Source organism: Microtus pennsylvanicus, chromosome 18 (assembly GCF_037038515.1).
Source record: "Microtus pennsylvanicus isolate mMicPen1 chromosome 18, mMicPen1.hap1, whole genome shotgun sequence".
Classification (NCBI taxonomy): Eukaryota; Metazoa; Chordata; class Mammalia; order Rodentia; family Cricetidae; genus Microtus; species Microtus pennsylvanicus.
In genome coordinates, this window is record NC_134596.1 from 25,098,317 (window position 1) to 25,122,768 (window position 24,452).

Consider the following 24,452-nt stretch of genomic DNA (forward strand, 5'->3'; position numbering starts at 1 on the left):
CAAGTAGCAGTGTCATTACAACAATGAAGCAGATGAACGCATCTGTGATCTCATAAAAATCGCTTTATTTTCACAACGGGAGAAGCTAAATCTATGTATTTAACAGGGAACAATTTTGTTAACTTCATCTTCACGTTGAACACAAGAGCTCTAGATTTGTTTACTCGAAGCTGAAATTGCTATTTTGTGTCTCTTGACTTACCCTCCTTCCCTGATTCCTCTCCTTGGTCCCTGAAGTCAGCAGGAAGAAGCAGAGTTTCATTCTTCACCCTTGTGCACACATGCCCTCATGCTAGCAGGGGTGATATGCCAACAAGACAAAGGAGAACAAACGTTGGTGAGGGTGTGAAGAAAAGGGAGCCTTTTCACACTTTGTAGTGGTAAAAATCAGGATGGCCATTATTGAAAATGACATAGAGAATTAAAAAAAAAAAGAGCTACCGCATGGCCATGGTGATCCATGGCTCAGAAGCTCATAGTCAGTTCGGGGCCATACTGGGCTACAGGAGACCCTGTTTCAAAACAAACAAACAAGCCCTAAAAGTACCATCTGACTGAGATATTTCAATAATCTCTGATTTGAACAAATACCCAAAGGAAAAGAAATGAATAATTTATAAAGATCTCTCCTTCCTGTTTTCACTGTAATAATATGCGCAATGACCTCGACATAGAAATAGCTTAAGCATCCATGGATAGCTGCCAGATTTAAAAAAAATGTGGTATTCATATGAAATGGAGTATTATGTAGCCTAATGGGAGTACCCAGAGAATTATGCTAAATTAAATAACAAAATAAATATAGAAATATATTTTTATGAGTCTTACAACAGTCATGATGATTTAAGGCACCACACTTAGGAAATGACACAAACAAATGTAGTTAGACACAGTCACCTGCTAGTGAGTACAAAGAGCCTAAACAGGGGCTCTTTCCTTGGTTTCAGTGCTTTGTTTGTAACTATTAAAATGATGATGATGGTTTACCTACAACACTAGATGTCAGGATATTCGCGCAATCTAGAGATTACTTTTTAATTTTTATTTGTTTCTTAAAATCTATTTTTACTTTTTATTATGAAAATTCTTTGTTAACTAACTTTTCCAAAACTTCCGTACTATCTTTTGCATATTTATAACAACATCCAATCAAAAATGTAAGACCCAGGCCGGGCACACGCCTTTAACCCCAACACAACGTGGGAAGCAGAGGCAGGTGGATTTTTGTGAGTTTGGCGCCAGCCTGGTCTCCATTGTGAGTTTCAGGACAGCCAGGGCTATGTAGAAAAACCCTGTCTCAGAAAAGAAAGAGAAAAAAGGTAAAGAAAAGCAAGCAGGGTCCAATCAAAGCCCATGCACTCCATTCGAAGGCTGTGTTGTTTGCTTCACCCCAGATTTGTCGTAAATACATTGATACACATGGAGATGACCAGGAGTGTCTTCAGAATCCAAAGACTTGCGTTCTTAGACCCCAGAGCCACCCTGTCCATAAGTGCACCCAGAGTTCCCCTCTTCTCATGCATTTGGTTCTGATGGGGGCATATTAAGAATATTTTAATGATATTAAAAAGTGTCTTTGTCTAACTGTCCCACCCCTTGTCATTTCTCTCCCTAAGCCTTCATAATGAATTTGAGACATAATTAAGAGAGATGGATTTGTGTTTTTAGATAAGAAGTTTGGACAGAAGGCGCTGGAATTAGAAGCTCTTGATGTGACCTTGATTCTGGCCAGGAAGAACCTGTCTCATAGCCAGAACCTCCTGCACTGTCTCTGGGCACTGCGAGTGTTTGCCTCCAGTGGTAAGTTCTAGGCCTGGGTAGGGACGTCTGGAAACCATGTGGTGGTGTGGGGGAGTGAAGGTTTGCATGGAGGTGAGGATGCATGCGGTCCCATTCAGACCCAGAAAGGAACCTGACAATCCAGAGACTGCAGAGGCCAGGAGCTGTTTATTTATTGCCTTGGTCAGATAGAGCTCTTGATCTAGTTCTGAGGCATTGAGTTTCCTTTGAGTTGCATTCACAGCATCCCACGGTTCTCTATCAGCACCACCGGATAAAGAATTCGTGCGGCACGAGAAAGGCAGGCTTCCTTCAGGCCTTGATATAGCCATAACATTATGTGTTATGTTTGTTTGTTTGTTTGTTTAAAAAGAAAACAACATAATGGCTGGGGAGATAACTCAGCCAGCAAAGTTGTTGACTTGCAAGCCTGAGGCCTTGAGAACCCATATGAAAATACTGGGATGGTGTTGTGCAATCGTAATCCCAAAGCTTGGGAGGTGGAGACAGGAGGACTCCTGGAGCTTACTGGCCAGCTGGCGTAGTCTGATTGGTGAGGTCTAAGCCAATGAGAGACCCTGTCTTCAGGGAAGTAGACAGCATTCTTGTGGATAACACCTAGCCTCCTCTAACACGTGCGTGTGAACCCATCCACACGCTTGTGCATCTATGCACACACACACATTAAAGAGGGGGAGTGGGGAAATGTTTAGCTCAATTAAAACAGATAAATTATAAAGAAATATAAAAAACAAAAAATAAAGGCTAGTCCTTCTTAATCCCATGAAGCTGCTCACTGTTATAACAAAATTGTTACTGATTTTTTTTTTCTAACCTTATGCTCTTTCCCAACAAATCCTCTCTCTGGGTGATTGCATCAAAACATGTCAGCTGATAGTTATTAAGCATCTACTTAATTCAACTATTTTTAATTATTACAATAATTATGTGTTTAGATCTACATTTTTATATCTCAGCAAAGAAAACACCAGCAGCTTAAAAGAGTGAAGCAATTACTTAAATTTATACAGATAAAAAGTCCTGAAGGCTGGCTTTAAAATTCCAAAAATCACGTTAATTCTACTCCACGCAGAGGCACTTTTCATTAATAGATTAGATTCTATACCTCCTATCTCACATGTAATGAGTGTAGACTTTCATTTCTCCTTTCTGAGCTCCCTTCCTGGGGAATAACAGTGACAATTATTTAGATGTAATGTTCTCTGTAGGGGAAAGAATGTGGGCTTAGAGCCAGGGAGCCCTGGCTTTGACTCTGGTGCTATTTCTTATGAGTCATGGAACACAGTATTTGACCTGATTAACCTCATTTTTTTTCACTTTGTAAAATTATAGCAGCAATAATTATTGCTGTTAATCTGCTAGGTTTTTGTCTCCCTAAAACAACAGGAATTAATTTTCTCATGGTGCTAAAGGCTGGAGGTCTGAGATCAAGATGGGGGCGAGGCTTGTTTCTTCTATAGCCTGTCTCCTTGGCTTTAAGAAGAATCTGTCATCTTGCTTTGTCCCCACGAGGTTTTGCCCATGGGCTTGGCTTGCACATTCATAGTCTCTTTCTATGCTTGAATATTCCTTATGACAGGCACAAGACAGATTAGGTTATATTCCTCTTCCAGTGTGCCCCCTTTAAATTAATTACTTACTTCTTTACATCATGGGGATGAGGGCTTTAAAATTCATTTGGGGGATGCGGGCAACCCTCAGCAAATTTCATAGACTTGTCAGATGGGATAAGATCGTGTGCATAGGTAACACCATGACACAGCAGCTGTCCTTTCCCCACCCAAAATTTCTCTAATAATTTGAAATCGCATGTAGAGTACATACAGGAAGAGTAACTATGTAATTTCTCCAGATAGTCTAATAACTGCTGAAATATGCCAATTTTAATCATTTTTATTTTACTTTAAACATAGGGTCTCATGTAGCCCAGACTGCCTTCAAACTCATCATATAGCCAAAGATAACCTTGAATTCCATATCGTCCTGCGTCCATCTCCCAAATGCTGGGATTGCAGCCATGTGCGGCTATGCCTGGCTCAGTATCTCAATTTTCTCTGTTGCATTTTCTTAATAAACATGGGGAATACATAAAGAGACAATTTTCCTTCGGAATAATAATGAGATGGATTATTGGCTTTTTGTTCACAGACAGTGGCTTCTCTTTCTCTCTAGCCTACACATACCCACACAACCATGCACACACACACACACACACACACACACACACACACACACACAGAGAGAGAGAGAGAGAGAGAGAGAGAGAGAGAGAGAGAGAGAGAGAGAGAGAACACAAAGACTATCAGAGTACATTTGGTAATATCTGAATGAATCTGTACAAACCTGTCTCCAAAACAGTGAAAGAGGAACCGTGGCATTTTATGAAAGACAGCTGTCGTTAGTGAGTAACCTAAAAGCATGTCAGCCAATCTGGATCTTGGGTACTCTTCTCAGTAGGAGCACAGACAGAGGAACATGTACTCCATACAACATACAACATATAACCCCTTATAACAATCAAGGCATTGGCCACAGTCTCTGTCTTATATAGAGGACTCTGATATCGCCACCTCCAGAACCTCATTCCTTTCCTGTGCCCTGCAACAAGTTAATCTTGTTCATCTCTTTGCATCTTTGAGATGCCTTGTTCCCACTCATTTTCCCAGAATAAGTCAGGCCCAAAGTACCAGGCAGTCTAGACCTGCCCTCTCTGAAGCACTAGTACAATGGAGGAGAGAGAGGAGCCACCTTATTGGAGGATCATTTTTCTTCCTTCACATCCTTGTCCCCTCCTACATTTCTGCATCTCCTGGCTTCCTCTTCTGTGCTTTTCTCAGATTCAGCTGAGTTGAGAAGGGGTATGGACCATAGTGGAAAGAAGCTGGGGCATCCTGGGAGATGTCAGTGACATCTGGAAGTTTTTATTTACCTGGCGTTCCCTTGACTTTCTATAATTCAGATCTAGGACCATGTTTTAATAACTGGATGAAAAGGGAAATATTCTCAGGCTGGTTATATTGGAGCAAAGGACTCATTCTTCTATTGGTATTCTAATAGAAATCAGTCAACTTATTGCCTCAGTTTTGGGGGATTCTAGTATTAAAATTGAGGAGGACTAGAAACTGAGGTAGAAAGAAAGAGCTACCCCATTTACTATACTGCTGGAAAGAGGTTTTAAATTTTTTGTTGTTATTTTATTAACCACCTTAAAGTTGTCAATGATTAAATCCAAATTGTATTAGCACATGTTTCTGTGACAATAGCTACTAACTACTGTCCTTTTTGTCATCAGTAACCACAGGAGCAATGCTGGGAATTAATGGAGCCATGGAACTTCTCTTCAAGGTCATTCCTCCTTACACCCGAAAGCACACAAGGACAATCAGGTACCAGACATGTTCACAGTACCTCTGGGCTCTGTATGAAGGCTGGCAAGGTGGAGATGGCTGCACTTATATCTTGATGCTCCCGGTCCAATCTGTTGTTGTTTTCTTCCTTGTAGACATACAGTGTCTGCATCTCTACTTGCTCCAAAGTTTCTTCCTTCCTCTTATCCTTATATAATAATACCAAATATAACCCTCAAGCTAAAATGCAGAGAGAGCTGGATCTAAGGTTACAGTGCCAGGGGATAGGAGAGGTGAAGTTAAAATCCGTATCATTCAGACTGGAAACCTCATGTTCTCTTTTGTTGTTGTTGATTTTGGCCTGGTGCTTTCAGATAAGCCCTTTTTACCTGCAGTGATAAATGAGCATAACCCTCACACGATAGCCCAGAAGTGACAGGGTCTCCAAAGAATCAACCAGTTAAACTGCTTAGATGAGTTCCAAGCCTCCCAATAGCCCATCATTGTTGTGTGCTGGTCTTGTTACGCGGTTATATGATTGGAGAATGAAACCTGGCCTATTCCCTCTGCCTCTGCATCCTAGAGTGGAGTGAATCACTGAGTTAAAAAGGGGAGATGGCTTCACATAAAGGCGTTAGAGATATTCCGAACCACTAAGATCCATCATTTATGGGAGTGACTCAGCGAGGACCTTGAGAGAATATTAGAAGAAATTCAGCCAATTTCTAAGATCTATGGGGTCATTTGGCAAGTAGCATTTCCATGCCCAGCCATGATATTTTCTGCATCCTAGCATCAATCTTAGGCTCGTGTTTCACCTGATTATTTTTCTCTTGGGTCACCACAGTGATGCCATCATCATCATCCATTCTCCCCTACGGTTCTCTACACCAGCATTTCCTGAAGTGAAATACATTACACATCAGTCCCCAAAAATGGCCCCATCAAATAAACTGAGAAGTTCTGGCTTACACAAAGTGAGATAGGTTTTCTTTACTGTGAGACTTCACAAAGCCCTCTATCCACACTGGGCCTAACTCTAGTGTGCTCCATTACAAGGCCAATTTGGCCAGGGAATTCTGCTTCTTACCTACCACCTTTGTAAAGGGGCGAGGACAGTGTGCATTTCAGTTGCAAAACGGAGTCAACACAACTCTACCAAGGGACCTTTTTGTAGTAGCTGAAAGCCTCAGAGTTAAAACCAGGGGTAAACATAACCCCTTTATTTTTCTGTAGCTTTACTTTATTTTGGTCTTAAATGTTCCCTGCATCAGATGACAAAAATTCTCATCAGGCATTGAAGTCAGATTAGCGATCCTTTAGCCCATGATGCCTTCCTTCCTATTGTGTTCCTCTCTTGGGACTGTATTCTAGATCTTAAGAAACTGTGACTGCTCTTCGGACTGAAAAGGGAGGGGGAGAGGAGTGGGGGGAAGGGGAGAGGAGTAGGAGAAGCGGGAGGGAAATGGGAGGATCAGGAGAGAAAACGGAAGAATAGGAGGCTTTGGAAGTAGAAAGAATGGAGAAAAGAATAAATGAAAAAAGAAAATCTATATATATATATTGCACATCTGGATCGCAATTCTGGAACGAACATCTGGATTGCACATCTAGAATGACCACAGATGTGCAACAGATGTTCATTCCAAATGTGCAATCCAGATGTCATTCCAGATGCGCACCACAGATGTCATTCCAGACATCTGGATTGCACATCTGGATTGCACATCTGGATTGCACATCTGGATTGCACATCTGGATTGCACATCTGGATTGCACATCTGGAATGCACATCTGAATCGCACATCTGGATTGCACATCTGGAATGACATCTGGAATGACATCTGGAATGCGCATCTGGATTGCACATCTGGAATGACATCTGGATTGCACATCTGGAATGACATCCGGAATGCACATCTGGATTGCACATCTGGAATGACATCTGGATTGCGCATCTGGAATGACATCTGGAATGACATCTGGATTGCACATCTGGAATGACATCTGGATTGCACATCTGGAATGACATCTGGAATGCACATCTGGATTGCACATCTGGAATGACATCTGGATTGCACATCTGGAATGACATCTGGATTGCACATCTGGAATGACATCTGGATTGCACATCTGGAATGACATCTGGAATGACATCTGGAATGACATCTGGATTGCACATCTGGAATGACATCTGGATTGCACATCTGGAATGACATCCGGAATGCACATCTGGATTGCACATCTGGAATGACATCTGGATTGCGCATCTGGAATGACATCTGGAATGACATCTGGATTGCACATCTGGAATGACATCTGGATTGCACATCTGGAATGACATCTGGAATGCACATCTGGATTGCACATCTGGAATGACATCTGGATTGCACATCTGGAATGACATCTGGATTGCACATCTGGAATGACATCTGGATTGCACATCTGGAATGACATCTGGATTGCACATCTGGAATGACATCTGGATTGCACATCTGGAATGACATCTGGAATGCACATCTGGATCGCACATCTGGAATGACATCTGGAATGCACTTCTGGAATGACATCTGGAATGCGCATCTGTAGTGCACATCTGGAATGACATCTGGATTGCGCACCTGCAATGACATCTGCGTCGCGCATCTGGATCGCACATCTGGAAATGGACATCTGGATTGCACATCTGGGCCACACATCTGAAAATTAAAGATACATTTTACTCAAAAAAAAAAGAAAAGAAACTGTGGGTGGCAATGAGAAATGCTGGCGAAAATCCCTTGTCTTTGTCAGTTAACCTTGGTTATCAAGGGACGAGGTCCTATAGTTTTTCAGTCCTGATGGCTTCTGCTGTCTTGGTTACTAAAGCCAAGATTGGGAAGACAAAGCAACCAAACAACCATATATAAGACAATCATAAATAGTTAAAGCATAGACATGCCCTTATTAGGGACACCTACTGTTGCCATCTGAATTGCTTTTCTTTCCTCCTGCAAAAAAAATTAAGTTCAGGTGAATATCTGATCAAGGTGCCTTGGAACAAGAGATTAAAAGGGTGGAAGGCTTCTAAGAATAGGAAATTGCCAAGGATCTCAGTGATATTTCTAAGCATCCTATCTACCACTTCAGCATGCCTGATCAGTCCTAGAAATTTCCCGAAGAAAAATGCCAAACGTCCACAGGGGAGTGGCCTCTTCACCAGCCTTTCCAATGCAGGTGTCATTGACCCAGTGTTATTAGGTGCCTAGCATCCGCTCAGCTCTTAGCCTATGCTGGTGTTGATTAGGTGCCTCGCACAGCGCTTAACTCTTAGCACGCATTGTCTCTCTTGAGCCTCTGTTCTTTGAGGCAGGAGCTATTACAGGAGGGAAAATTGAAGCTAAAAAAAGTGGGGATTTAAGGGAAAGAGCCAGGACTTAAGCACTGCCTGATCCATGAGCCTCCACCTTTAAAGCACCCTTGGAGTATCTAGTAGTCTATTTCCAGGGTTATAATTCTAAAACCACCATATGTAAGACAATCATGAGTAGTTAAAGTTTGCTTAAATTTCTTTTACCGTCTAAATGGTTCTGTTCCATGGAACAATTTGCTTAACGATAGGGAATCTTTCTCTTCAATTGAATGGCCATTTCCTCTCAAAGGCTAAATAACTATTCTCCCTGCTTTTGAATTCTTTTCCCAAGCCACTTTGTTTTCTAACCTCCACCCCCTCACACCCATACTTTCCAACTAGAACACGAGAAATGAAGGCCCCGAAGTTGGAAGACACCCCCTAGCAGCTCTAGCTGATTCCTTGCTGAATCAAGGTTTGTTGTAGACAGTAGAAATAATGGCTAGAAGAGTCTGTAGGATTTGACATGCTAGGATACGTCAGTCACCGCTAATTGAGATGCAGCTGGGTGATAAGGCTGCCTGCCTGCAGCCAGACGGCTCCCCTAAGCTCCATCTCCCTACTCTCAACTAAGATGAGTCCAAATAAATTCCACTAAGTTTCCTGCACTTACATGCCAAACCTATGGTTTTGTGGGTTCTTCCAGGGGAGCAGATGGCAGCATGCCTGCAGGATATGAATACCCACCCTGGGTATTATCCTTCAAACCCTTGCAAGCAATGGGAGAGTTATTCCAGGGTGGATTTGCGAGAGCAGTGCCCAGTGTGGTGCCACTGTGACTCCTTCCCCCTGTGGAGATTAAACCTGCTCTACTTCTCCTGTGCATCCCAAAAATAGACATGCAGCTGTCCTCCAATCTCCAGCGGTACTCAGGGCAAGATTTATAACTGTAGTTCCAGGCTTACTAGGGAGGAGGGCCTGTGTGGCGCTATCACAAGCCTCCTGTGGCTTGGTGCCAGCCTCCGTGCCTGGGAAGGCAGTCATTCCAGTCTTGCTACATTTGCTACATGCCCACCATGTTGGCACTCTTTCCCAGTGTGTCGTTGGGTTGGCTTGTGCCTTCTCACTTTCTTTTCCTCCCCATCTTGATCTGAACAGTCATGGTCAAACATGGAAGGCTCTTACAGCCTCTAGAAACCATCAAGAATGTGCTTCATTTATTTCTCTCCCGTTCCTCTTCCCATCACTTTATCTAGCCAGCTGTCTCTGAGTGTGGCCTGCTCCAGGAATGTTGGTGCCATTTTATCAAAGGCTCAAACAGCTACCCAGTCTCCAATTCAGGGGCGTGGGGGAGATGGAACTGTCTCTCCTCAAAGATGCTCTGGAATCTTTTTCATCCCCCATTTTGTACTTAACCTTGCACAGTGTTGCCTTGGAGTCTTCTCTTCTGCAGTTGTTATTATTGTTTTACTCTTCACTCTTTGGCTCTTTTGTGGGGGTCACCACTCAGGTCCTAAATAAATACGCACGGAGACTTATTCTTTTTTATAAATGCACAGCCTTAGCTTGGCTTATTTCTTGCCAACTTCTCTTAAATTATCACATCCACCTGTTGCCTCTGGGTTTCTATCTTTCTCTATTCTTTATGCCTTTCTTTACTTCTTACTCTGTGGCTGGCTGTGTGGCTGGGGGGCTGGCCCTTTGTATCCTCCTCTTCTTTTTTTCTCATTCCTTGATCTCCTCCTCCCAGATTTCTCCTCCTATTTGTTCTTTCTGTCTGCCAGCCCCACCTATCCTTTCTCTCGCCTTGCTTGCTATTGGCTGTTCAGCTCTTTATTAGACCAATCAGGTATTTTAGACAGGCAAAGTTACACAGCTTCACAGAGTCAAACAAATGCAACATAAAAGAATGCAATACATCGTTGCATCATTAAACAAGTGTTCCACAGCATAAACAAATGTAGCACTTCTTTAACTAATACTCTACATCACCCTCCCCTCTAAATTCTCTGCTTATAAAGAGAGAAATTGAACCATGTTTACTTTGTTTCTCTCCACAGAATCCAGGTCCACGTATAGCATATGGTAGATTATTAACAAAATGCAAAAGAAATGTATTTTAGAAGGCTTGCACATAATAATCATTCTTATTTGTAAGGTACAATGTGATCATTTGATGCAAGTATACAACATGTAATGGGTAGTAAATCAGTGTTTCCATCTACTAATATATGAAATACTTCACCAAGTTTGCCAGCGCAATTTTGGGCAGAGACTATGTTAATCATCTCTATATTACTCCAACGTTAGTATGTATGATGTCAGGATCTGCATCAAAAGAAGTACTTTAACCAAAAGATATTGGTGGATTATGAATGTATTGATAAGCAAACTCTGACATTGGTAGAATGAATCACTTCATGTTTATTAATAAGTCATTCTCGTTCTTGATCCCACACTGGATCCATGTGTCTTCTGCCATGTGTCTGAACATACCTAAAACTCACATAGCCTCTCTCCCAAGAACTGTGTGATATGAGAAACTGAGGCACCTTGGAGAAGCCAGCCAAAAGAAGAGAAGCTGGAGGCTCAGCTTTAAAGGGAGCAGGGTTTTTCTTGCTGGAGGGAAGGGAAGTGTTCGAGCCCCACCTGTCCCCCGTCTTTCTTCGAGCTATCTGGGGGAGCTGGCAGGTTAGCAGAAGGGAAGGTTCCAAAGTAAAAGGGCATCGCAGGAGTCCAGGGCAGCACTGATCTGAAAACTCTACTTCCCATTGAATTAGGTTGCCTGTGTTGGCCTGCTAATAGACTCAGCAGGGTCTTTCGAATCTGTGGGGTGCTCTATAAAATCGGGAGCAGGAAATGACCCTGGTGCAGAGAGTGTGCCTCTTTGCTAGCCTGGTCCATGGGTGGACCAGTTTATTTATTGACACAAAGCTGGCCTGGAGCAGTCCAAATCACGAAGCAGGAAAATTTCCTGAGGCAAAGGAAATTTTGACTCCCAGCGACTTAGAAGAGCTCGTGTGTTGTTTCGTTCTCTGCTGTCAGCAGTCCCCTTCTTCCCTTGCTTCTGTGACTTCAGGCTTTTAGTAGTGATGATGTCGTGTCCACTTGACATTTCCCAAATGTCCTGTCTGATCCTGCTGGGTCCTCATACCATAATATTTATCCCAATGTTGCACATTGCTCATCAAATGTCACCAGTATATAATAGTTCCAAAACTCGCTAGCTTGCACGGCCTCACAGAGTTTTGAGTTAATTAGAGTTTTCTTACTAGGGGACTGCTTCTTCAACCCCATCATAGTCTCCGATCATTGCACCTCATGTGGAGAAAGAAGATTCAGGATTATCAGTTGGCTGAGATTGTTTCTCTATTCTTCATTGGCGTTGACGTTTCCCCGACAATAAGACAAGTCAAGAATTGTGTTCTAGACCATGCTGGCCTTATTCTTACACAAGAGGTCTCCTTCACTAGCTCCGCCCCTTCTGTCACATGTTTTCAGCGGGTCTGTCATGCTGGGATTGACTTTCAGGATCAGGGGTCTTTGGGACACAGATTGGTATAATTACGGGTGATATTCCATGCGCTAGAGGAGCTGGGATTAAGTACCTTGGCAACAGAAGGCGGCGTTGTGTTTGGGTCCCTAACAAGCCTCATAAGCAAATTCTTCAGTTTAGTGTCCCGTTGGCATCCTCGTTGCTCCCTGTACTTAGAATAGTGTTAGTGATCTCCTCCCTTTAGAACTCTTGTCTGCCAGGGCTCTTTGGCATTTGAGCTTTGCCCGAGGGCAGGATGACTGGGCATTGCTTCATTGGCAGCTATTTCTGGTGATCCCATCTTCAGTTGATGATGTAGAAAACTGTCCCGTATTTCTTCTCCTCCCTGAACCACTGTCTTTCCAAAGTCAAGCCTTCTTCTTACCCTTTCATTTGATTTGATCATAGTAGCTGAGAGATAAATTGCAGACTCAGCCAAAGCTAATGGTTTTCCTAGGATCATAGCAACTTAGGTGACACAGCGACTTTGTCACTGAGAGAGTGGCGTTTCAAGTTACAGGAAACATTCTTCTGTTTCTTGAAATAGATCCCATATTCCTCCTGGGTGTTCTTTGCTTCTCTTCTCATTCAAAGCCTTGCAACCTTCCTTTCAATATAAGTCAGCTCTGGGTTTTCAGGGCACGGGTTCATATTGGTGATTCTGAGGCCATGGGCTTCGGGGCACTTGGACTCAAATACTTTGGAACTGGAACAACAAAAAAATTCCAGCCCTGCTTCACAGGTGCTGAAAGTAGGGATGCACACCACGGGCTCACCTTACTGACAAAGTGATTATAGCCTTTGCAACCCGACTCCAGGCCTGTAGCCGATAGTGGGATGAATAGTTTCCTACATGAATTAAACCCTGGCAACGCGGCCTGTGGCTGAAATCCCTTTCATCTTCTGAAGAAGCCAGTGACCTCTCCGTGTAAGGGCCAGTCATGGATATTCAAGTCACAGGATTGAAAGCTGGGCGCTTCCAAGGACCTTTCCCTCTTGTCCATCTCCCTCATCTAAGGTGAGGTCAATGAAACACAGAGAAGCCCATCAAACTCCTAATGAGCTTCAAGACGTATTCCATTACTAAAGGGCACCCTACCGCATAATCCAAGGCCAATGGGCTTTAGAGCTTTTATTGGGCATTTGATACGTTTACCTTGGTAGTAGGCATTAGAGACTTACAAACAACATACGATGATTTTTTTGTCCTTAAGTTCCTAAATCTATGTAACAGTTAAAATGTAGTGTGTGTGTGTGTGTGTGTGTGTGTGTGTGTGTGTGTGTGTGTGTGTGACAGGAAGAGCCATTCAGATCTAGTCCTGGGCTGGCAAAGTGGGTGAATTTTCCAACCCATGAAAATGTTCTCATGTGCTTCTGCCAATCAGGGCGTCTGCTTGGGTCATCTTTGAAATCTGCTCCAAGTATCCATTTGAGGCCTAGAAAGGCTTGGTCTAGCAACACTGGGGGCTTGAGGGACAAGTCTTTGAGCCCAGCTTGATACAGTAAAATTTCACACATGAGTCTGTGTCTTCCCATTTTCCTACAGGTCACCCCTTCTTTTCAAAATTGTAAAAACATCCATGAATATGTGGGGAGAGTCTTCAGGGGATTGGAGTAAGGCAGACAAAGATTCTTATGAGGAAACACTCTTGGGACCATCCTTTGCTCAGAGGGGGCTGGATCCTTCTAATAGGCCACAGGCACATTCTGCAGGGAGTGGCTGCATAGCCACATCCCACAACCATAAGATCAGAACACATCGTGGGGAAGCTGCTTTCTTGTGGAGCGGAGGGTGCAGTGGTGTGCTGTCTTTGGGGATGAGGATGTTCAACAAATAAAAGGCACCCAGGCAGCCGGAAAGGAGAAAAGCCCAGAAGAAGCCATTGTGCAGAGTTACTGAAAGCCAATTGTTTCCAAGAGTTCAGGCAGAGATTTGGGGATGAGGGCAGCTTGGAGGCCGTCTGCTTTGTTCAATTACAGTGCTATTTTGATATGGATCTCGGTGTGATCATCAGTTATATTCAACAGAGCTGATGAGAAAAATAGAGAACAATAGATGGCTATTTAAAAGAAGTGAATTATTATGAATTAAGTTTGAATGTCGTTCAGATGGTACATCATAGGCATTCAGCAAATGCCAGTAACGTTAATGAGTCCCGATGCTTCAGTTTACCTGACGTTCCTCCTTCCAACCATTAATTTATTCACTGAATAGTTTTTGAAGATTTTATTTTTAGCAGAGATGTGTGGGATTTGAGATGAAAAGAAGTGGCTCTTGCCCTCAAGGAGCTTGTCGATGATACATAACACATCAGCACTCAAATGAGAGAGACAAAAGCCATAATGATGGGGTATTCATGAAGGCAGGGGGGGTCTCAGTGTACTTAGAAATGGGCAGAGAAGAACTTACAAGGAAAGGAGCTTTAGGTACGAAATAAGGCTTTTCCCAGATACTAAAATTATAACAAAACAAAACAGTCACTTTTAGGGAGAGGCAGAAGAAAAAGTAAAAACATAAAAGTGCACATGTTTATTCATGGACGTACATGCTCGTGCAAATACACACACATGCAAGCACACACACAATTTAGTGACTAGTTGGAATATAATGCAAGAATATGAAGTAGAAAGTCTACCAAACTGATATAAAAAATCTATTATCTTGTTAGAAAATAATAACCCTCAAAGAAAGGAAAAAATGGATAAACTCCAATAAATTTAACTCTTCAATAATCCAAAAATGTAATTAGATGAAGGCACCAATTTTATATATTAGAGCAGCAAAGATTTTGAAATATGATAAAATTCACTGATGGCAAGGATTCGCTAAGATGGGCACTTTCTTGCTCCTGGGAGTGTAGACAACACATTTACAAAAATAATGGGCATTGTTTGCCAAGATGAGACAAAAGTTCACATCACCCAACTCTTAAAATCCGTTCTGAGCCATTATTGTGAAAGGTGGATGAAGACGCATGCCTACAAATAGCAATTACAATGTTATTTATAATCAGAAATGATATAAATAGAAAAATTCAATCACAGAATCCTTAGTAAGTGTGAAATGTTTATATAGCACAGTGTTATATAGCAAAACATGAAAATAGACGAGGGAAAGAGTTTTGTCTTGGAACATTGCTTGCAATAAAATTATTGACAGGAGAAAAAATATCAGTTTCAAATTGATGTAAAATTATGCACAAAAGGACCCAGGTCAAGATGGAAAAACCAGGGGTAGATTTTTCTTTTCACAAGAAAAAAATATAAATAAAGCAATGTTTTTAAGCATATAAACATCTGGCAATAATGAATAGTGATCCCTGAAAGTTGAGTTTCTGTCTTACTCCAATGCCTGACTGATTGTCCAAGGGACAGTGCAGGGAACGTTGGTAGTGAGGATGCAGGTGCAGCCCCCCAAAAACCTGTAGTTAAGGAGCTAGAATTGAGGATCCAGTATGAATCTTGAGGGTCCAATGTGCCTAGATTTATAGGACAGAATTCTGGAGCTAAAAGTGCTGGAGAGAGAGGAGAGGGAGGGTGGGATGAATAGGGGAAGGGAGAGGAGGGAGAGAACATGAGTAAGAAAATGGATGAGTCTTCTTCCAGTTCACAGTTGATGAAACTGAGTAATAGAAATTGTGCACAAACTCCTGTAGAAAACTTCAAATGGGGGGGCAGGACTAGCCTCAGTTTACCCAGCATCTGTTGATACTGAAAGCAGGCGAGGGAAAGCCAAACCAAACCAAACCGAACAATAAGAAAACCCAACCAATGGCTATTTCTTATGAATAGATGCAATATCTATTTAGCAGGGCATAAAAAGATCATGGAGAAGTTATTAACAGTTCACTGTGTATATGTACCACAGTTTCATGTCCATCAGTTCAGGGAATTCTAGACTGGCTTCATTTCCTATCTATTGTGAGTAGAGCAGCGATCAGTATGGATGCGCAATGTAGTGCATAGCAAGGCTCTGAGATCAGTAGACACACAAAGTCTTATCTCTAAATGGTTCATTAAGCAACTGGGAAGCAAGACAAAACAAAGCTTAAAAATGCTTTTCTTTAAAACATCTTATTTTCCTCTCATGAACACTTAAGAGTTACACATACCCTGGGACCTGGGCCCTCGGCATTTCGGAGACAGTTGTGTAACTTGGTCTATCCAGGGGTCCCTGGCAGTGGGACCAGGATCTATATAGGGTCTATCTTGGTTGGTCTGTCTGTCTATCTATCTATCTAGGTCTGACTATCTATCTATCTATCTATCTATCTATCTATCTATCTATCTATCTATCTATCTATCTATCTAGGTCTGACTATCTATCTATCTATCTATCTATCTATCTATCTATCTATCTAGGTCTGACTATCTATCATCTATGTATGTATGTATGTATGTATGTATGTATGTATGTATCTATCTATCTATCTAATCTATCTATCTATCTATCTATCTATCTATCTATCTATCTATCTATCTATCTATCTATCTATCTATCTATCTACATCTTTCTTGGTCTATCTAGGGGTCCCTGGCAGTGAGACCTGGCGCATGAACTAGCTTGTTGGAGCCCATTCCCTATGGTGGGATGCCATGCTCAGCCTTAATGCAGAGGGGAGGGGCCTGGCCCTGCCTCAACTTAATGTGCCAGGCTTTGATGACTTACGATGGGAAGCCTTACCCTTTGGGAGGAGTGGATGGCGGTGGTCTAGAGGGGAGGTGAAGTGGGGTGGAGGAGGAGTGGGAGGAAGAACTGTGGTTGGAATGTAAATGAACTAAAAAACTAAAATAAAACAAACATCTTATTAAAATCTATTTTCATTACCATTGCAGGGATCTATGTACTTATACATGTAAATATAGTCTGCTCAGTCTGTATGTGACTCTATGTACTTGTACATGTAAACATAGCCTGCTCAGTCTGTATAATGTGACTCGTATGTATGTGTTCAGGGTTCATCATTGGGCACTGGATAACCAATTGGTATGCTCTTCCTCAGTCAGAGGCCTCTTCTTCTCCCAGCTTTTTTCAGTTGCCTATAGTTCTTTGTGTAGGGCCGAGGTCTTGTGGACGTTTCCCCATCCAGTTTGGCCTGTATAGTTCACATTTGGCCTGTCATAATCTTTTGACTACACTTATAGTGTCTAGCCTGTATTCCCTCCTAGGACTGGCTTCATATCCAGTCAGGAAGTGATTATTTACCACAGCTGTGCCACGACTGCTTCAGCGGACACACCCTGTCTGCATGGTGGCGTTGTAACTTGCTGGGTTTACAGCTGCGTAAGGCCACAGATGACGTTTCCTCCCTGCCTTCTGGCACCACATATGGGAACCACCATGGAAGAAGCTTATATCTCAGACAACCCTGATATTTTCTGTACCCAAATTTTGTGGGGTGCATTTAACAATAGGGTCTTGCTGTCTAGTTCTGGCCAGCAACCAATGGCAACTGTGAAAGTCTGAATCATGTGTGGAGCCTCTGGGGGTTTCATGGGCACCAAGTCATAGGGAGATGTTCCACAGTCAGCCCTGTTATTTTATTTTGCTTGTTTGTTTGTTTTTAAGTTATGGCTTCTTAGAGCAGCATTGTGTATCAGTTCAGAGTACCTCCAGTTAAAATTCTTTTTATAAATTATTATTACATAAATTCAGTTAGCCTATGGTAGTAGGTTTCTTCATGACTTGTTTATACTCACATGTTTTAATTGACTCTCCCCACAATCCCTCTTTTCCTCTATTCCCCACCCCATCCTTCTTTAAATTTTTACTTAGTGTATTCCTCTACTCTCATACCACCTGTGCTTGTCCCTCCCAGGGCCTTTCCTGCATATCCCATGGCCCCTTTGTTACTTTGGGGCCTTTAGAGACACCTCTTCCAATTAAGGACAGAAATCTAAATATTCAAAGCTATGATCCACATAGGAGTGAGAATATTTGCTGTTGGTCTTTCTGGGCCCAGATGACCTTCTCAGTGTAACATTTTGTTATTATATCAATTTCTTTAAAATTTTGCAATAGCAATATTCTTTATTACCTGGTGCTTTTGTCCTGGATCTGCATTATTCATTTGCAGTTGACAGACAGCTAGCCTGATTCCATTCCATAGCAATTGTGAGCAGAGTGGCCTTGAACATGGGTGTTCAGGTATTTTTGTAACAGCGTATACAATTCCTTGGCTGTATGTCCAGGAGTAGTATATTTGAGCGACACGATAATTATGCTTTCTGAGAAACCTCCGCAGTAATTTTCAGATGGCTTCCCCAGTTCCTACCTGCTGCACAGCAAATGAGGAGGGTCCCATACTTTGACCAGCACTTGCTGTCAGTTTTCTTTTTAATCTTGACCATTCTGATTGGAGCGGAAAGGGATCTCAGTGTAGTCAGAGTGTCTTTGGACTGCCAGCTCCCAAATAATGACATGGAGACTTATTATTAGTTATGAAAGCTTGGCCTTAGCTTAGGCTTATTCTCAACTAGCTCTTACAACTTAACTCCTTTATATTAACCTCCATTCCACCATGTGGCTCGTTACCTTTCTTCAATACAATATATGTCCAACTTCCTCCCTGTTTCACTGGTGAACTCCCTGATTCTCAGATTCTTCCCCCTCTGGGGGGTCCTCTTTCCCTCTGGGCCTCTTGGCCACTAGGCCAAAGAGGAAAAAGAGGCAGATGGAGAAAGAGAAGGTTTTGTGGCCCATGAACATGAGACAGCCCTCTAAGAGACAGATTTCGGTGAACCAGCACAATTTGATTTTAGAGTGTTAGGAATAGATAGGATTGGAGAGCCCGGGGACAAGCCCTAATTTGCATTAAGTGGACCGCTCCTATCACAAGGCTTAGTGTGTGGCAGTTGGATCCTATAGCAGAGCTCCTTGCACAAGTCTTCTCAGCAGGGATCTGTGCCAAAGGTCAAGCTAAAGATGAATCAGGCCTCTGGTGTGAAGACAGCCTTTAGATAAGATCAGTCTTCAGGCCCGGGGCAATCTCCAGATAAGTGCAGGTAGAGAACAGGAAGCTTTGGTGAAGGGAGGGAGCTCTATATTGTGATAAACTCCTAGGCCATGGGAAGGCTGTGACTCTGACCAGCCAGCAATGTCTTCCAACATCTCCCAAGTTCTTTCTCCCCAGAAGTCCCGACTATCCTCTCCTGCCTAGCTATTGGTCACTCAGCTCTTTATTAAACCAATCAGAAGGTGTCTTAGCAGAGACACATCTTCATAGTATATAAAAAGATTATCCCACAATATCTTGAAGTAGCTTTAAATTGTATTTCCAGGAAAGCTAACGATGGTGAGCATTTTGAAAGCGTTTATTAAACATTTGTATTTATTCTTTTAGGGACTCTTTGCTCAGGAGAATGCTGGAATTTTTTTTATTGGGATAGCATTGGGTCTGAAGATTGCTTTTGATTCTCAATCACATTAAATGATTGAGAAAATAGGGATGGATCTGAGATGAGATGAAAAAAAATGTGTTTACTGCAAAGTTCAAGGCACTGCAGAGACAAAATAAATGGCTCCTGAACAAGTAGAACTAATGGCTGAGAGGTCTGGTTAGAGTTAAAATGTCCATTTCCCTTCGGATGAGCTATAGATCCAATGCACTCCCATTGCCACTTATCAAACTCCTTTTTATTATAAACTTATAAATTGATTTAGAAATTCACTTGGGAATGCAGAGGGTCTAAAATCACTGAGGCAATTTTGAAAGAGAAGTGCAAAGTTGGAAGAGTAATAGCACTTTATCTCAAGTGTTAAAATAAAGCTCCAGTAATCAGGACTGTGGCGGTGATGGCAGGGTTGACAAACAGATTAATGGAACAGAGCAGGCAGTTCAGAAATCAACCTACAGATAATTTGGACAATTCGTTTTTGGCCTAGGTGAACTGCATGGATAAACAAACATCTGTTTAATAAATGGTGACTGGAAAACAGGAAATTCATGTGCAGTGGAGAAATTTTGACTTATATTTGACACCACAAAGGGGCTTAACATAAAATGTAATAATAATAATAATAATAATAGACATAACTATCTAAATCACACCTGTAAGATGCCTGGAACAAAATAGATGGAAGCTTTTGTGATTGTTGGATAGGCAAAAATTATTTAGATAAATTGTGTTTCATCAATACTGAAAACTCCTGAATCTCAAAAGGCTTTTATTAAGATCATGATGTTACATGGCACAGGTTGAGAGACATTTGTCAATCATGTATCTCATAAAGGTATGCCTTATCTTATATATACAACCAGTGTTTAAAATTTTAAAAGAAATGAAACATTCAATTGAAAATAGACATAATATTTGAATGTATATATTACCAGAGGATATACAAATAGAAATCAGACATATAAACAAGCTCAGCATATATTTCATTAGGGAGATATATATTATAGCATAACATAATAGCAAATAGAGAACTTTAAAAAGATTATGATTAAAAAGACTATCAAGTAATGATGCCTATGAACCGTATCAATGACCAGCATGGTATGATAACCCAAAGGGTGTAGTAGTGGCATTCATACCATGGCTGTAACCAACAACTCTCTGATTTCACAGAAGACATGCTCAATAAGAAGGGAACTGTGCCTGATACTGTAACATAGCTAACCACTCAGTGCTAGTGAAGCTATGGTTACTGGAGGAGAATCTACAACCACTACATTGCCAAACCAGCATATGCCCTAAGAACAATTTATAGACGTTTATCTTCATACCCACAGATAAGTGTCTTCACCCCTCTATAAGGAAACTTCTTTTTGACATGGACAGAGGCCACTCCAGAAAACCACAACCAATTCAAATGAAAGTTGTGGAGCCCAGTCCTAACAGGTGCAAGCACATCTAAGGCTCAGGAAACATTGTAGAAGATAGTGAGGAGAGGATGTCAGGGTCAGAGGATCAGGGAGTTTGCTGTGAGATTGGATTTTCTAATAATATCAGAAGCTCCATTTTTATAAAAGTCTCACCAATGTGACTGCCCAGGCTTAAACTGGAGAAATATGGCACCAGTGGACATGACAGACTGGATGGGGAACGACAATAAGGCCTTGATCTTAGGCAAAGAGTGGCAGGCAACTGAGAAAAACTGGGAGGAAGAGCACATCAATTGGTTGTCTAATGCCACTCAAGCCTAGTGCCTGTCAGCCCTAAAAACATATATACAAGTACCATTATTCAGACTGAGCAGGTTATATTTAGGAATACATGTACATACACACAAACACACACACATACACACACACACACACACACACATATGAATGCAATAACAACTAGTGAAAAAAGTGGGCCAAGAATTTGAAAGAGAAGGGAAGGGGAATATGGGAGAGTTTGGAGGAGATAAATGAAGGAAGGAATGTTATAATTAAATTGTAATCTAAAAAAATACTAAGAAAAAGTATCAGAGGAGTAAGCAAAGCTGGAAAAGAACCAGAACTCTCACTCTGCTAATGGGAATATAAATCACAGCAGAAAAATGTTCATTAAAATTAAACATATACCTACTATGTGGTCTAGGCATTCCTTTTCTAGGTAACAACACAGCAGAAATGACAGTACATGTCCTTAGATAGACGTGGTCACAATGTTTCTAGCAACTCTATTTGCAAAAATGAATAATAGAAGACAGCCCTAATATCCACTGGCTGATGCACAGATAAACTGTAATGTTTTCATACAATGAGATATCGATCAGCAGCCAAAATACATTATTGGTATAGGCTAGAGCATAAGCAAACATCGAAATAATTGTGCTGAAGTGCATGTTGATTGTTGCAGTCCTCACAACATCCAGAAAGTGGAATCAGCCTGATGCTTATCAAAAAATGAATAGATTGAAAAAGTATAGTATGTGTATTCAAGAGATTTTATGCATCAGAAAAGAAAAATGACTTCATGACATTTCCAGGAAAATGGTTGCAACTGGAAATCATTATGTTAAGTGAAATAAGTCAGACTCAGACAGATGCCACATATTTTCTCTTATATCAGGAAACTACACTTAAAATTATATGTGTTTATATATATATATGCATATAGATCAGTGTATTTGTATATGAATGTATGGGTAGGTCATGACAATAGAAGTGGCTCATGTGGGGGAAGGAAGTGATCTAAAGGGGCATAAGATATAGGAAGTACAGGAACACATAAGAGAGAAAAAAGTGGAATAACAGGGGCGAGGCAGAGTTAATGGGGGAAGAGGAAATGATGTAAGCAAGCAGAATGATACGAATGTATGACGATGCCTCTGAAATGTACGAAATATCTATTACTTTACAAACTCACCTAAACACTAATAATAATAATAATAAAAACTTGCTCTGAGAGAAAGTCCAGACACAATACATACTGTCTGTTGCTACATTTATTCAATTTTAGAATAAGTTATGGTTAGAGGAAGCGGATGGTAGCTGTCTGAAGATAGGGAGGGAGTCAGGGTGAAGTCAGGGTGAGAAGACTTATGCAATAACATGAGGAGACTTCTCTGGGTTGTTTCTCATCTTAATTTTGACCAAAGGTTTATGCATTGTCAAGTATTATCAAATTGTACATAAATGTGCCCAACTTATTGTATGTCAATTGCCATCTAAATAGATTGCTTATAAAAGCTGGGTGGAGGACATGAATGTGGAATATTCAAAGGAAGATGCCAGCGTTTCTGGGTCATGGGACTGTAAGTTAATTAGCATTTTCTACAATTATTAGGCATCAGTTTTGTAATTATGAAAATTTAAACTAAGTGAGAATTACTGGGCACTACCTAGTCTAAAATACAATTTAATACACTGGCTGATTTGTGTGAAAATTAGCAGCACCATCACCAATAATTAAGCCATATCTTCATTCACCCAAAGAGGATTTGAAGAGAGGTCTTGACAGATAAGACTAATGTCAGTTCCCAGTGTTACGAATGAGAAATGGAAGATGGAACAGAGCAAAGTTTCCTGGGCAGAGAAGCAAGCTTTAGTATATATGTAGAGCATTTGGGTGAAGAAAAGAAATAGTTGGCTATTCAAAGCAACGGTAGCAATACATGTGTTGGGGGAAGGGTCACTTGTTCATCCTGGCTGCCCATTCCCAAAATAATCACACAGAAACTATATTATTTAAATTACTGCTTGGCCCATTGGCTCTAGCTTCTTATTGGCCAACTCTTCTTACCTCTTAGTTTAACCCATCTCCATTAATCTGTGCATCACCACGAGGTTGTGGCCTACCAGCAAAGTTTCAGCACTTCTATCCCCGGCGGTGGCTCCATGGTGTCTCTCTTAACTCCACCTTCCTTCTCCTGGCATTCCATTCAGTTTTCCCCGCTTACCTAAGTTCTGCCCTATCAACAGGCCAAGGCAGTTTCTTTATTCATTAACCAATAAAAGCAACATATAGACAGAAGGACCTCCCACACCTTTTCCCCTTTTCTGTTTAAACAAAAAGGAAGGCTTTAACTTTAACATAGTAAAATTACATGTAACAAAACAGGTATTAAATAATAATTAAAGTTACAATATTTATATCTACTTTATCTTTTATCATAACTAAGGAAAACTATAGCTATCTATTATTCAACTCCATCAAAGACTCCAGAATGATATAATATTACCTAAGTAAACAGGAAGTACATTGTAAGCAACTTCCAAAACTCTAGAAATGACAGAGCCATCTCATTGCCTGTACAGTCACGCAAATTTCTTTTGTACCATTGGGTCATCTATCTTTAGCCTACAGGCTTATAGTATCCAGCAGACTTTTCCATGAAGCAGGAATTTTCAAAGACAGTTCTGCATATATTGGCAGTTTGCCAGTCACTTTCTTCTGTATCCTGCAGAATGTCTCGTAGACCCCTTCATGAAGCAGGAACCCTGAAGGATCGCCTCACCTTTAAGCAAGTTTAGCAATCATCTCTCTGCAGGTCCTGCATGTTCAGTTAAGCAGTCCAGGCAAGAGCAGTTTCTTTATTCATTAACCAATAAAAGAAACACATAGACAGAAGAACCTCCCACACCATACATGGTGACAGAAGATAGAGACAGATAGATAAAGAAAGCCAGATAACGGACACATCTAAAGTCTCTTCTCTCTCTATTGTCTTATACTTTCTTCTATCTCCTCTTCTTCCCTCCCTCCACCTCTCCTAGAATATTTTGTCACTTTACTTAAAAAGCAAAAAAGCAACCTATTTTTTGCATTCCATGAGTTCCTTTTTTTTTGTTTCCATTTAAATCAGTTTCTGCTGAATCTTGTCAGCTGTTGGCAACCACCAAGTTTCAAAACCATTGCAAGTTCCAAGCCCATTACTATGCATTTTACCGATTTCCCCGTTTTGTATGTTCTTAGATTTATAGCCTCATGTCAGCTTGCTCTTGTGTCTTAGACACAAATGTCCTCTGGAATATCCCTTAGAGTGTCAATCCGATATTTTGTC

At 41.3% G+C, this 24,452-nt stretch overlaps 1 protein-coding gene across 2 annotated transcripts in view; it reads left to right on the forward strand.

Moving 5' to 3' along the window:
- Agbl1 (AGBL carboxypeptidase 1) overlaps window positions 1–24,452 on the forward strand; it is a 768,202-nt gene that overhangs the window by 64,578 nt on the left and 679,172 nt on the right. For both annotated transcript variants that reach the window (XM_075952813.1, XM_075952814.1), the window contains exons 4-5: window positions 1,669–1,800; window positions 5,093–5,186. In XM_075952813.1, the coding sequence (XP_075808928.1) occupies window positions 1,669–1,800; window positions 5,093–5,186 (226 nt within the window). The remainder of the gene's footprint in view (window positions 1–1,668; window positions 1,801–5,092; window positions 5,187–24,452) is intronic.